Below are 14513 nucleotides of genomic sequence, written 5' to 3' on the forward strand. Positions count from 1 at the left end.
GTTTGTTAAGAGCAAGCGAAAAGAATTTTAATGTTGGAAAGGTAATATTATTTTACATTGTCAAATAAACATTAATTTCTTTAATTATATTAGAGTTTGAAGCGTGAATGCATATTATTTAAAATCACATTCAATAAAAACTATATAAATGGCGTCATGTCAATTACTGAAACTCGAAATCACATAAATTTGAGTAGTTGACATGTGAGTGTCAACTTATGGATTGTAGTATAATTTGCTAATAGTGTTTTATTTATTGTAATTATGCTACTTATACGTTAAATTACTCTATTTTATCTTCTAAAATAATTTTGAACTATTTTGTTATTTGGTTATTACTCATGTTACCAAAACAGCTGCTTCTATTTCGGCAATGCAGAAATGTGGAAGACTTTGGAAATGGCCTCAAAAAGTGGATCTTTTGGACTATAATTGGGAAGACGTGTTGTATCATATCAACGAGCCATTAAACATGAGTCAGACAAGACATGTGTACTCTGTCCCCGAATTAGATTTTTTTATGGAACTAGCTTATATCTTTTTTGTATACATTTTATACCTTCATATTAATTTAAGCATACCTATGTCAACTACTGAAAAATAAAGTGTCAACTACTGAATATTTTAGTTTCCACTAGGTGTCAACTACTCAACATAGTACTTTTATGTTATTAAAAAATAACATAAAAATACACATTAGTTTTATTGCTACAATCTTGTCACATTTTGAAAGGGGAATAATTAGCGCAACCAGTAATGACAAGCAGTTCCGTCTAAGATGATTTCATACCAAACCATCTCAATAAACATCTCGATAAATCGTTAAGGTGTCATCTACTGGGTACTTTACCTTAATAGATTTAGGCGTTACTTTGCGAAAGTCCGTCCTAAGTAAGAAAAGTACTAATATATAGTTACTTCTGCTATGTAGCAGTAGTCGTGCAATGAAGTGCACCGCCCGCCAGCCCGCTGATAAATGCGCATGCGGTAAACAATGCGAATTACACAACTACCACTGTTAATTCACTCAACACGTTTTTCACCTCTCCAGGGGGCATCCTCAGGAGCAATGTTACACCGATTAGTGTAATGTACTCGATATGATTACCGCATACAACTTTGACCGACTATGTTGGGAAAAAATAGATTTTTTATATTGATCTTTTGGGCTTGGCTTTTAACTGACTTATCACTCAATTTCAGCTTACCATTGATATATATTACATGCTATATACACGTTGATTACTTATTGATATAAGTTTTAAAGGGATGAACGTATGGCTTATTTGTCAGCAAACACCTTTAAAGCTTTCACTTATTTATCCATCTATTTCCTAGCCTGCCTAAAGTGTTCACTCTAACCCATCCAAAATAACTCCAACCTATATAAAATTCTGGCCGTACAAAGTCTGCATGATTATATAGTAAACTATAATTTAAATATATAGTAATTCGAATTTTGAAATGGTTCTTTTTTACTATATGATTTCATTACGTTAATTATTAATTCTGAAACCATTGATTTTTGAATAGGGTGTAACCTACATTAATCGACAAAAAATTTGCTATACATTCACACCTTTAAAGCTTTTCCACTTATAAGCAATTAACCTGTGGATAGATATATTTTTTGTAAGTAAAAGGTAGTAATAAAACTATTTGTGTTTATACATTTATTTTGTATATAAAGTAATATTTTTATTTAATTTGATATATCTGTATTTACAATAACTTGTGCTTCGTCTTTCGTCTCTTCTTCATTATTTTCTTTATTCACACTAACGGCTTCTTCAATTTCTTGGTCGTGAGGTTTCTAAAAAAAAACAATGAGAGAATTATTTTTTTAATAAGTTTCTGTTAATTTGTTTTTTATTAGTATGTATTGATACCACAAGTCATGATTTTTTCTAAATGTAATGCTAACTTTTATAGATTTTTTTTTAAATCACGTAAACAAGTGAATGAAACGGTTTTCTTTCTTATTCTATGCATTTTAAACAAAGTAATAACAGTTTCTTTGCTTTTATTTGGTTTTAAATTATTAATTATAATTTGATGAATATTTTCAATTATTTTTTTTCTTATCAACGGGGCGATTCATAAAAAAAGTAATAATTTAATATTGCTGAATCCGTTGATTTTTGTATTAAGGTATGTCATACATTTCATTCATTCGTCATGTCAGCCGACAGACGACCATTGTAAGGCATGGGGCGTCTCCAAATATCGCTACAATGAACGGTCGGTCTCATGCTAGTCCCGTGATTTCTTGCAACCTTGATTATGTCTCGTTGGTCTGTCCAAGCAGTGAGAAGCCTACCCTCGCCGCTGCTACCAGCTCGTGTTTGCTACTCAAAAACCTTTTGGCACCAACAGCCGTTAACTGCACGAATAATTAAAAGAATATGCTTTGGAGTTAAATCAATTAATTCTTCCATTTATTTTCTTTCATTGGACAACAAGACGCTTGGAATCACGACATCAATAAACGGTAGAAAACCCGTGAACCTGCACTAAGCCTTTTGATATTACTTTTGTAGTGCGAACAGCCAAGATATGCAACAAACTACCGGCATCGTCGCTTCCAGTTAACTATAACTTGGGAGTTTTCCAGTCAGCATCGTAACCCTCACCACTTAACATCAGGTGAGACTGAGGTCAGTTAATAAAAAAGCAACTCTTTAAACAACGTCGATGAAGTTAGTTCTGCTTCGGATCTCCTCATTTCTCATTCGATCTTGCAGGTAATAAATGCCAATCATTAATTGACAAAAAACGCGCTACCTACTTGAATATACTTACAATCACCCTGTATATGTTTATATACCTGTGTCATGTGTTCCGGTTCCCGCTCGAAGAGTATAGCGAGTTCTATGTGTCTGGTGTGGGGGAACATGTCGACAGGTATTGCCCGGACAGGTGCAAAGGGTGCTCCGCGGAGAGTCTTCGACGACGCCCGTGACAAGTCCACGAAGTTCTTAACAGCCGACGCCGGGCTACACGATATGTATATCAGCCGCTTCACTTTCTTAGTATTACGCAACTGTGTTATAGCTCGCATGTCTGAAAATATGAAGAACCTGTACTGTGTGTACTGTCATTCTTTTAAAAAATAATACGCAGCTTGTCATAATTCTAGAATATATGTAACATTGACTAACCCATACAAAAACATACGAACGCACACGCATACTATTATAAATATGCATTCACAAATGGAACACATTTCTTTTAACGACCGTAATATCCTTGAAATGCTGTTTACTCATTGACATCTACATCTATATTTGTTTTAAGGTATAAGAACTCCGACAGCGCGTAGGCTAAACCTTTTTACAGTAAATTAGCTCGAGGTCGCCCTTCTGAAGCTTCGGTTGGGGCCTCCTGAGCTAAAATGGATTATGCTAATAAAAATATGCTGTGTTAAAAAACATACAACTACGCATTTCTATTTTTGTTTGTATATAAATAGACAGCAACATGGTAAAAAAGAATAACCCGAGCTAAAACTCTTGAAAAATCTTCAACTTTGCTACCAAAAACGTAGTTAGTCTCTACGCCATCTACTCTCTGCACCTTTAAACTATCGGAACATGTTTGCTAATATGGCAACAGACACCACCCGACACCAAAAAGCAATATTAAAAACATCTTCTTGGTGCTTTAAGTTTAAAAATATATCTTATTAACATAGCATACAACTATTAAATAAATAAAAAAACTAGATATATACTAGGTCGCGGGTTCGATTCCTAGATTACAATCTTATATAATTCACACTTTGTGCAATAATTATTAAGAATTGCCACTGCCCACAAACGTGTTTCCAGATGGGCAGTAACGTCCTCTGAGTACCATAATATCATACTGCATTTGCCAACCCGTCTGCCCAAAGTAGCGATTACGGTATATACCCCCATAGAATCCTTTGGCCTATCCCTTTCCGTTGAAAGTTGTTGGCTAAAACGACTACGAAGAAAAATTCTTGCAGAACTGACGGTGATGCCATGGATTGGCAAGCGCAGCGTAATACGTCCACAAAGTGGACAGACCAGTGTTAGGGTCGCCGGAAGACATTGGATACAGGTCGCTTTGACCAGCTCCTATTGGAATTCTATGATGAAGGCCGAAGTCCAGTAAGGGATAATAATGATAATGATGAACTAGATATATGCACTTACGTAGACCGGCGCGAGGTGGATCAACGACCGCCACCAACTGGTCGCCGCCTGCACGCGCCAACACAGACGGCAGGATCTCCTCCGCCTTTCCCGTGAAGAACTCGCAGTTATCGATTCCATTTAACTCAGCATTCGCTTTTGCATCTTTAACAGCCTCCGCTACCAATTCCAGCCCTAACACCCTGCCGCAGTGCTGAAAACATTATCATTATGTTCGGGGCGTGTTGTTCGACTTATTGCAAAAGCATTGACTATTGCTAACGGTTAGTTATTCCAAGGAGTTTATGACTTTCTTTTTTTTCAACTACTGACTGCCAACCCGATATTCTCCTACCAAATTTCAAATCTTCAAGGTTCGAGAGATCGTGATCAAAGAGTACACAATAACGTGCTAGATATATACATATATATGTATTTAATACATATTTTCAAAACACTTTAAAAATACGTTTTACATATCGTCCGTAGCAATATTAGCAATATTTTAATAATAATGCTTTACGTTAAGCGGTTATTTAGATTATTACATCCAAACATTACTTTTTTGGGTTTTGATTCACATATAATATTTGACAGTAAGTGACAGGTGTTTTAATTTTCTACCATAAACGAGGCTTCCGGAGTCGCGGGTGTTTAAAGCAAGAAGTTTTCTTACCTTTGCAAAGCATAGGCCAATGGTCCCTGTTCCACAACATATATCAATCACTGTCGACTCATTTGTGGCTTGACTCAAATCAATTGCATTCTGATACAGTATTTCAGCACCCGCTGTATTTACCTGCAACATATAATTATATAGCTTATATAATTCTATATAATCATGTAGTTAAATAAAAACAAATGTTATTTACCTTTAGATTTTTAACAATTATTAATTAAAAAATTACTATTAAAGGTTATTGGTCCATCACTGTCTAATAAAGAACCAAAATAAAAAGTATTTTAGACTTATTTTGTTCATTGGTTTAATAATGTCTTGGTTGTAAACAATAATTACTAACTTTGTTAAGTACGCTGTGATTTATTGGATTATTGTTAATATCTGTAAAAGCTTTAAAGTGCTGACAATTAATTTATGACACATCCTGTATATAAGAAAATAATTATTGTTTTCACTATTCTCTCCAGATGTTACTTTTTACCTTCTTCTAACTACATCGTACTTTAACAAAAATTTATAAGAATGTTTTAGTCAAATTGTACAAGCAATTCTCGAATTTTAAGGTTAGCAGTACATGTAACAATTTTTACATATATATAGATATTTCATACAAACAATACTACCCACAAGAAAACATGACAAGACATATAACATTATACCTGGAAGAATGCTTCTGGTGAAATCCTGAACTGTCTTCCTAGGATTGTGTCAATAATATGTGTTGAACCCATTAGATGTACTGGCTTAGAACCATCTTCTCCTGCTCTTCTAAAAAAGTTATTAAACATATTTGCATATTCGACCAAATTGATAATAATAATTGAAATAAATAGCAAAAATTATTAATTTAAGGCATTTTTATAGCAATACCTATATAAACTTACTTTTTTGTGATTAATTCATAGTATATAGACTTTATCCCGCAGGCCACAGACTCTTCAGAAGAAAAGTGTTGTATCAAATCTGCTTTCAGTTTGTCCAATTCCTCAACTGTTAAAACCTTGAACAAACCTCACAGGTAATATAAATAATATTCTTTTTTTGTCTATAATTATTACACCACAGGTAAGTTAAAGAGAAGACAGGCAGAGGATGATATCAAGCAAATGGCGGGAGCCACCTGGAACAGACTAGCTCAAAACAGGATGGAATGAAAAATGATGGAATCAAACATAAGGACTATGTGTGCCATCATTATAAGCTGATACAGCTATACAACTTAAGCATTAAAAATAAAATTAACATAATGATCTAATATCATCATTTCACCAATGAACTAAATGTAGAAATAATAACTATTAATACACAGATGGCCAAACTTCTTGTGTCTGTGCTATTTTTCATATTTTTTTATTTTTCCGCGTGATGCAATTAAATTTGTATTTTAATAGGTATGTAAATAAATATTTATTCCCAAAAATATATTTTTCGAAAACGTAAATACAAACTATGAGTATTGAATTTAATACATTTATTTTAATACTTTAAATATTGTTGAACAATCGGTGTCAACTTATCTTAGTAATTGTTTTCGATGCTAATTAGTTAACACTGAACAATGTTTGAATTTCAGGATAACATTATTTAAAAACATTGTAATAGAAATTAGATACTAGATTTTTATAATTAGGTGAATAAATAATTTTTTGTAAGTAATTTAAGACGTCAAATATGAAAACCGAACTTTGATACATTTATTAAGAGCCATAAATAATTTTCTAAAGAGCCAATATTATATTAACAGTTGGTGTAAATAATCAGAGTCATTATTTTCTCTGAAATTGCATCTAAATATTCATCCAAACATGAAATCTATTACATTAGTAAAACTACAATATAGTAAAATTAAATTATTTACCTGTGGATGTAATGCAATAATCAACATTATATCTCCATTGAATTTAGAGTGCCTTACAGTTAGATATCTCCAGTGCCCAGTGTAATCAGCTGGAGAAAATGGTGCCAATTCTGATTTTCTTACAAAATCTTGAAATACCTGAAAGTATTGTCTCAATCTTAGTTATAATTGTAACTAAAGTTTAGATAATTTAATGCACATTTAATGATTTTGGTAAATTATCTTTAACCAACTTACCAAAACAGCTTTTTTGGTTTGTTCAGTTATATGATTTAGTGACTGAATGGGAGCAACACCAACTGTACCAGTCACATAGCTGCCAAGCCTAAACCCAACAGTAGGCTTTTGACTTTCCTCATCAATGCCAACTGTGAACTCACATTTGTTCCTGTAACCTTCAGTTATCGGTGATGGCTGTATAGGCCTCAAATCAAAACTTATTCCATTATGTAACTTCCGTTTTGCCTCTATTTCATCTCTCCTCTCCTTATTTATTTTCCAGACTTCATTATCATATTTCATAAGTATGTGATTTATTTCTTTCTCTTTCAATTTCAACTGAAGATAATAGATATTTATGTGATACACAATAATAAACATTGAATCAATAGTTAGTTATAAAAACAGCAGATGGCTTATCACTGAATAATGTGCAAACTAGGCAAGAAGTTATATCAATTTCCTAGACTCTACTTTGCAAAATAAGTTGTATGCAAAACAATGTAAACATCCAACGTCTCTTGAAAGAAACTCAGTTAAAATACACGAGAGACATCGGATGGTCTTAGCGTCAGTTCTGGGTTAGGCACCAGGGGATTCGGTGCTCACCAGAGAACTAGACAGATTCACAGAGTCTTCAAATCAGCTCTTGGATAATATAAACTATAGAATAAGTCTTATATATTCCTGTAATAACTTTTTAAAAATTAGTCTTGGTTTTCTGCAACTTGACTAGTTAGTACACTTTCCCAGTAACAATATTATTTTGCAGTTGACAGAAAATATAGAGACAGAAAATATATCAGATTTATGACATGTTATCAGGTCTCCTAGTACATCTGGATGGATATATTTGTGTAATAAACAATGATTAACTATTCAGAAGTGTAGAATAGTAAGAGCATCTTAAAACTTGGTTGTTAAAATTAACTTAAGGCTATCTTTCATGCTACCGAGCCAGAGAGAGCTTTTAAGTGGATCATTATAGCCTTATATTTCTACTTGAGAATGTCCAGAGTGCAACATAAACATTTGGATCTTCAAGTTGCAAACTGCTTATTGATCAATGTAACACCATATACTTGTCAATTGCACAGGAGTGCCACAGCACTTGTCTACATAAGCATTAGCAAATTCTGAGTAGATATGTCATACATCTAGGTGATAGCATCTTTCAAAATAGCATAACACTGTTGATCTATTTATATACATGAGATTTCCCCCTATGTACTTGGTTACAATATCTCTAGAACCAGACTTGAAATTTATTAAAAATATTGCCGTCATAGAAATTGGCCAAAATTTTACAATATTCCAAGAACAAGGGGGGAGATTTGTTAAGTTCGCAAAGCAAGTAGGCAGATGGCAAGTTCATATATACAAAGGAACTGTGAAGGAAGGAAAGGTGTATTCCTTTCGCCAAGAAAACGTAAACAAAACAAAACAAAACGTAAACAAAAAAACTAAGAATGGATTTTTTGTACAAGAATTAACAGAGTGTTCATAAAGTTTGTGAAACAGGTTCAGGTTGAGCATCATCATATATATAAAGGAACGAAAACAATGCACCTGTCAACTTAATAGCATGGAAACACATTGATGATGCTCTTGGTATTGTTTAAAGACTATTATAATATCTAGCTGACCTATAGGTTTAAAGTTAGCACCTGTTCCTCATAAGGTATATTCCAATAAGGTGTAGTAGCATCCTTCAACCTTTCTTCTTGTGACTTGTTGTCTTCCTCTTTTTTCTTCTTATCTTGAATTGTACCATCTTCTTCTTGCTTTCTTTTCCTAACTAATGGATCGGGGGCAGGTTTTGCTGCTTCCGCAATAAGTGTTTTACCTAGAAATATGGTTTACATAAAACTACATAGTAAGACAACGGGTATTTAGTAGATTACAAGGTAAATGAAACAAGTGTTATTATCTAATAACCAACTCAACCTTTCCAAGAGTATCCATTAAGTGCAGCTATAGCTTTTGTTCTTTCTTCATCATTTTGAAAACATGCATACAGCCAGTGACTTCCATTTTTCGGGCGTTTGATTTTACTAGTGTTCAGTCCTAGCTTTTGATTCATTAACTTTTTTAATTCCTAAAAAGATGTTGTGTTTTACTCATTGTTTACATTAATTTTACTAAACATTACTTTCTTAATATCGTTAAATGTTTTGAACAGTATTCATTAATAACTACTTACCGCAATTCCATAAAATTTTGGAAGGCCTCGAAGTTCTATTTTAAAATTTTCCGAAGAAAAACCACCGCGGTCTAAATAAGCATATTCTTCATTAACGTTTATCTTTTCAGGTGATTCAGAGTCAAGTTCTTGCTGTACGTTACTGTTTTCAGTCATCTTATCATTAAAAAAGAATAATTCACGCTTATACGGATACTAAAACAAGTATTGAAAATATATTAATAAATTAAAATACAAAATATATTCTTATAGGTTATGTCATGACACTAAGGTTATGTTTTTGATTTCGATAGTGATGTACCTATGAGATTGTTTTTTATTCGTTATTTGTCGATTATATTAGCCATACGATTATTATTTTACTAGTAAACTATTAAAATTTCTTGAAACTATTCAGTTTGCTAGTTCCTTAAAACAGAATAGCTATTTACGTATGTATTTCATATATCGTGCAATGACATAAATTCTTTTGTAACTTACGCTCCGGAAGCGACTTTTTGTGTATATCATGCTTATAAATAGTCGAATTTTCAGAACATTGAAATGTTTAAAGGCACTTCCTTTTTACTTTTAAACCGTCAAACAAGTTGGAAACAAGGATATTTTAAAATCGCTATATAAACTACTGGGAAAAAGAATATTACATCTACAATTTTCTAAATACTTCATGGATGGGTCGAAAATTAATTATTATTTTATACAAATGTTCCCATCAGTAATTAGCAAATTTTATTGTTTTTACAATAAATGATTAGGAGCAAAAATAATTACACATACTCTCACATAAAACATATATTAACATTATAATATACTAACAGAAATAAATTCTAACAATAAATATTTGTTTAAATTATTAGTATTGGTATAGTAAAATAGTATTTTTTTTGAATGTCGTGTTACTGGTAACTATAACAATTAATAACGCAAATTCAATGCAAAATAGTTGATGAATTCAGTGGTATGATATTGTTCACTGATAACATTCGACGACATATATAAATCTCGCCAATGAAGTTTCCGATTGAATTTGCACACCCGCGTTCATTAAATAAAATGTATAATTTTCATAAACAAATCTTATATATGGCAGCAAATATATTTACACGCCTTCATTTTCTTTGGGAAATAATTTCTTTAATGCATCTTTATCCTGTTCCAATTTTTCTTTTCGCAGTTTCTTTAAAGATTCCAATTCTTTATCTACAATTGTTCCCATTGATGGATTAATAGTTTTTAACGATTTCAAATCTTCCTCAGCCTGATCTGGATTCCATGCTCCAATATGTGCCTTGGCTCTTCTGTATAAAGCCTTTTCATTGTCTATTGAAAAAGGAATTTTCATTACAATACTTGCTCTAACTAAATGACTAGTATAGTTTACTTTATAGTTTAATTTACATAGAAAATGTATTTTTCTGTACCAAATTAAAAATGTATAATAAAGTAGTGGTCCATGCTGCCGTCTTAAGCCGCATACACAACATCAACATTACACAGCTCCACCTGGGTAGAGCGGTTTATTACGTTCGAACCGCATCGTACAATTGGAATGCGTCTGTCCAGCTTATGTATTATTTTTAGTTTATGGACCCTTCCCCTTCGTGAATTCAGTTCCGATGAAGCTGTGAAAGCTCCCGGGATAACAACTTCAAGCGAAACCGTGTAGTAATAAACGCGCAGTCGCGCGACGCGGTCTTGGTCCAGCTCTTCACGGGCACGGGGGGTTCGCTGAGTACCTTCTCCAAGAAGGACCCCTCGTGCTTCTGTGAAGTTGGTGTGGGTCAGACCGTGGTCCACCTTACGACCATATGTCCGCGTTCGGAGGACTCCGAGTCGGCGCAGAATGCCGGCTAGGCACTAAGATCTGCGAGGACGCTATAGCCTCGCTTATTGAGATGATGAGATGCGACCAAAGTTCCTTAGGCTATGTAGAAAAATTGTGATAAACGTAATTAAAAGAAATAAAAGTCAATAATCTAAGAAAAAACGTAAATAAAATAAAACGAATGTAAGTAAAATAATAAGTATATAAACAAGTTATGTAAAAAAATTAAAAAAACTGAGAAACGAGGTGATGAAAGGCTTTGGAAAGGAGTGAAAATGGAATGAAATCGCAAAACAGATGAAATGTAGAATGTAAGGAAAGAAAGACAGATCATAAGATGTATAGAAGAGCGCAAAAATAAAAACATAAGTGAAAAAATAAAAAAAAGACATAAAAGTCTCTATCCCTTAATAAGTTAGGGGTATGAGAGGCCTCCAATAGCGGGGCCACTTCAAGAAAAAAAAAGTATGGTTTAAACCGCTCTACAATGTGAGTTCCAAGATATGTAGATATGTCTTTCTTTAATTATTAACAGTGTTACTAGCCACAAAAATTGTCGCAATTTCGTCAGATAGAAAAATGAAATAACGTGTTTTCAAATGAATCTTATGCAACAAGTAAATATTATGTTGTACCTTTATCATACTCTAGAATAGTGTTGCAGTGTTCTATGACTGCATAAAAATCTCCTTGGATTAATTTAACTTGGGCATAATTAAGTAAAATTGGCAGTTTAATTTTATTTAATTCAATCCATTCTTCATCACTCTTCCTCTCCCTGAAACAAGTTTATGATCAGATAAAAGCAATCTTTACAATTTTGGGTGTCCTCTCTGGCTACACTGAACTAACATTTCTTAAATGCCTTTTGGGTGCCAATCCAAAACTAGATTTTTTTGTATGCTCAACATTTAGAGCCAGATGGAGTGTCCACAAAAGAGTTCTTAAAGCCCGGTAAAATAATTAAGAGCTCTAGCCGAAAATGAGCCTAAGCAAGCCCTGACATTTAGTTATTGTAAAGATATATTCAGACATCCACAGCTGGACAGACACAGGCCACCCACATGGATTTTCAGTATGACCAGTTAGAAGCAGCTTGCATCAAGTGTCTTACATTCATTTCATGACTAAAAAGCTCAGTTGTCTACCTTGAAGGTAAATATTTGAAGTGTGCTTGCGGACCTGTGGTTTCCACTCGAGACTTTAAGTCTCTAGAGGCTATCGTTTTAGCAATAGCTGTAGTCTATCAACTGCTATTTCATCACAAATTACCTTCTACAAATACAAATGTGAACACAATAATGTTCATAGTGAAGACAGAATGAGATAAAAAACTAAATATGAAGAAATATAACAATATATTGATACATGAGTAAAGGGAAGAAAATGATTGATTATTATATTTAAGTTTATAAAATTTATGTTTACATAAAACTTGCCTTAACATAAGTTGCTCACAAATTGCTATTGCTTGACTGTATGCATCTTCTGCCTTCTCATATTCTTTTTGGGAGTAAAGCTTATTACCTTTCTCTTTCAGCATGGGTACCAATTCAAGTCTTTCATTAATGCTCATTTGCCACATTTCTTTTTCATATTCATCTGATCTCTCAACCTTAATTAATTCTATGAAACAAAAATGTTTTTAAAAATTACTATCTTTTACAAAACCATTTTATAAACATAATGAAAATAAAATAACATGGATATTTATTTATTTGTTTATTACTAGCTGTCCCAAACTCTATTGTCAGATGATATTGACTTATTTCATTCTGGTCAAAAATAATAATGTAGTAACTTTATTTATTGTTCAAATGTGTGATATAATAAATTAATTTTGTGATTGATAAACACCAACCAAAGCAGCTGATTAGTGATAAAGATTTTAAATCGCATAAACTCTCAATTGTGCAAATTTCAAAATGAGATGGAAAATGTGTGAAATTCATTGCAAACTATTAGATGTGGAAAGGTGCAATTTTAATTGTAAATAAATAGAAGTTACAAATAGTGGGGCAGTTGCAAAACACAAAAGGATTTGGCTTACCAATTATAAATTCCAAATCACAGGGATTACTAATTAAATCATCTAAATCAGGATACCCTATACCTTCTGTGTGTAAAGTCATGGTGCATGTGTGTTTCACTTGATGCTGGTCTTGACCAAGCTCACGCAAGGTTTTCGATACAAATGGGTAGCTGTACACTAGCTGTAAATTTTTTCATTACAATAACAATTACAATAATATACTTTTACAAAGATAAAACAAGAATTTTAAAATAATTGTAATAACAAATAAACACAGTTAAATTCATCAAGATGGCAATAAAAGTCAATGGGAATTTAAGACATATACATAGTTACATAAAGTTAACTTGGTGGTAAATTATATATAAAATTATTTATAGACAAGAAGTAATTTTTGGAATAAATTCTCTTAAATTTGGTTAATAAATGCTAAAAGTTTGACAAACTAAATACTTTACCTCCTTTTTAACCTGGAAACTAGCAACTTCTCCAACAGCCATCAACTTTACAATTGATTCCCATACTTCTAGCTTAAATTTATGGCCTATTACTAGAACCATGGGTTCTTTTTTACCTATTTTCTTACTATCATCAATAAGGATTTTCTCTTTTCCTAACTTCCAAGTTTGAAAATGGAAATGTACCTACAAAATAAAAAAAAATTGTCATCAAATTTAAATATGTCCAACAATACGAACGAAAAAAGCGTTAACGATTGCGTTTTTTCGGTTAATCATTTAACGACAAAATAATAACAAAGACACAATATTATGCTTTTTATATTTTAATCATATTGGGGTTTCTAACATTTGCATAGATTTACCTTACTTCCATCAACTATAGGAACATATTTCGTTCCTGCATGTAAAACATTTTTCACGATAGAGGATTGGGTGCTCATTTTTAATTAAATGACCAACCATACATGACTTTAAGATAAAAGTTGTAATTTTTAAAAGTATTATTGAACTAAAATTCAGTAGGTATTAAAGTAAATATTGAAAACAATAAACATGACATTAGATGACAACACCCTACATAGGCACTGTGGATGTGCTGACAGTCACCGTCAGTGTGTCTAAAGAGAGAGAAACATAGTTTTTAGTGATGTTACTAAGACAGTATTCATTGTTCCTTATTTTATCACATTTTTCTACCAAATCGCTTAATAACAAATAAGTTTCAAAACCTCCGTTATTTATTCATCATAATCATTTTATATACTGATTTATATAAACGATTTCTTATTGATTAATAAGAATTCGTAATTAGGAAGACCTTAATTTTTGCTCTTTTGATTAAAAGAACAAAAACTATGGTCTTCTTAATTGTTTGATAGTCAAATCTAAAACGTTTATTGTTATAGATAAAATTTATGTAAGAATTTTTATATTAATTAATTACATTTCTTAGGTTAATTACTTTTTTACTTTTCTCGAATCAAACGTTGCACTTAATAAATTTTTAATTACTAAGTTGCAGAAATTTATAAAATTATAAAAATATTTAAATAAAATCGACTTTTATTACAGAC

General features: G+C 32.2%; 2 protein-coding genes across 2 annotated transcripts; both read right to left on the bottom strand.

The window, feature by feature from the left end:
* Window positions 1–1667: 1667 nt before the first annotated feature.
* LOC137933248 (tRNA (uracil-5-)-methyltransferase homolog A) lies at window positions 1668–9382 on the bottom strand. Its single transcript, XM_068777118.1, has 11 exons — window positions 9123–9382; window positions 8867–9017; window positions 8587–8765; window positions 6938–7258; window positions 6701–6838; window positions 5727–5842; window positions 5502–5610; window positions 4837–4959; window positions 4182–4374; window positions 2828–3063; window positions 1668–1813 (listed from the first exon to the last, which is right to left on the bottom strand). The coding sequence occupies exons 1-11, from the start codon at window positions 9276–9278 to the stop codon at window positions 1703–1705; spliced, it is 1833 nt and encodes a 610-aa protein (XP_068633219.1). The 5' UTR covers window positions 9279–9382; the 3' UTR covers window positions 1668–1702.
* Window positions 9383–9946: 564 nt separating this feature from the next.
* On the bottom strand, window positions 9947–14016 carry LOC137933303 (aryl-hydrocarbon-interacting protein-like 1). Its single transcript, XM_068777198.1, has 6 exons — window positions 13803–14016; window positions 13438–13623; window positions 12998–13160; window positions 12387–12573; window positions 11583–11725; window positions 9947–10442 (listed from the first exon to the last, which is right to left on the bottom strand). Exons 1-6 carry the CDS (start codon window positions 13878–13880, stop codon window positions 10222–10224), a joined length of 978 nt encoding a protein of 325 aa, XP_068633299.1. The 5' UTR covers window positions 13881–14016; the 3' UTR covers window positions 9947–10221.
* Between the last annotated feature and the right edge of the window lie 497 nt (window positions 14017–14513).

The sequence above is a fragment of the Battus philenor genome, unplaced genomic scaffold, assembly GCF_028537555.1.
Source record: "Battus philenor isolate CCGP_79_NKW_IND1 unplaced genomic scaffold, ilBatPhil1.0.hap1 SCAF_13, whole genome shotgun sequence".
Classification (NCBI taxonomy): Eukaryota; Metazoa; Arthropoda; class Insecta; order Lepidoptera; family Papilionidae; genus Battus; species Battus philenor.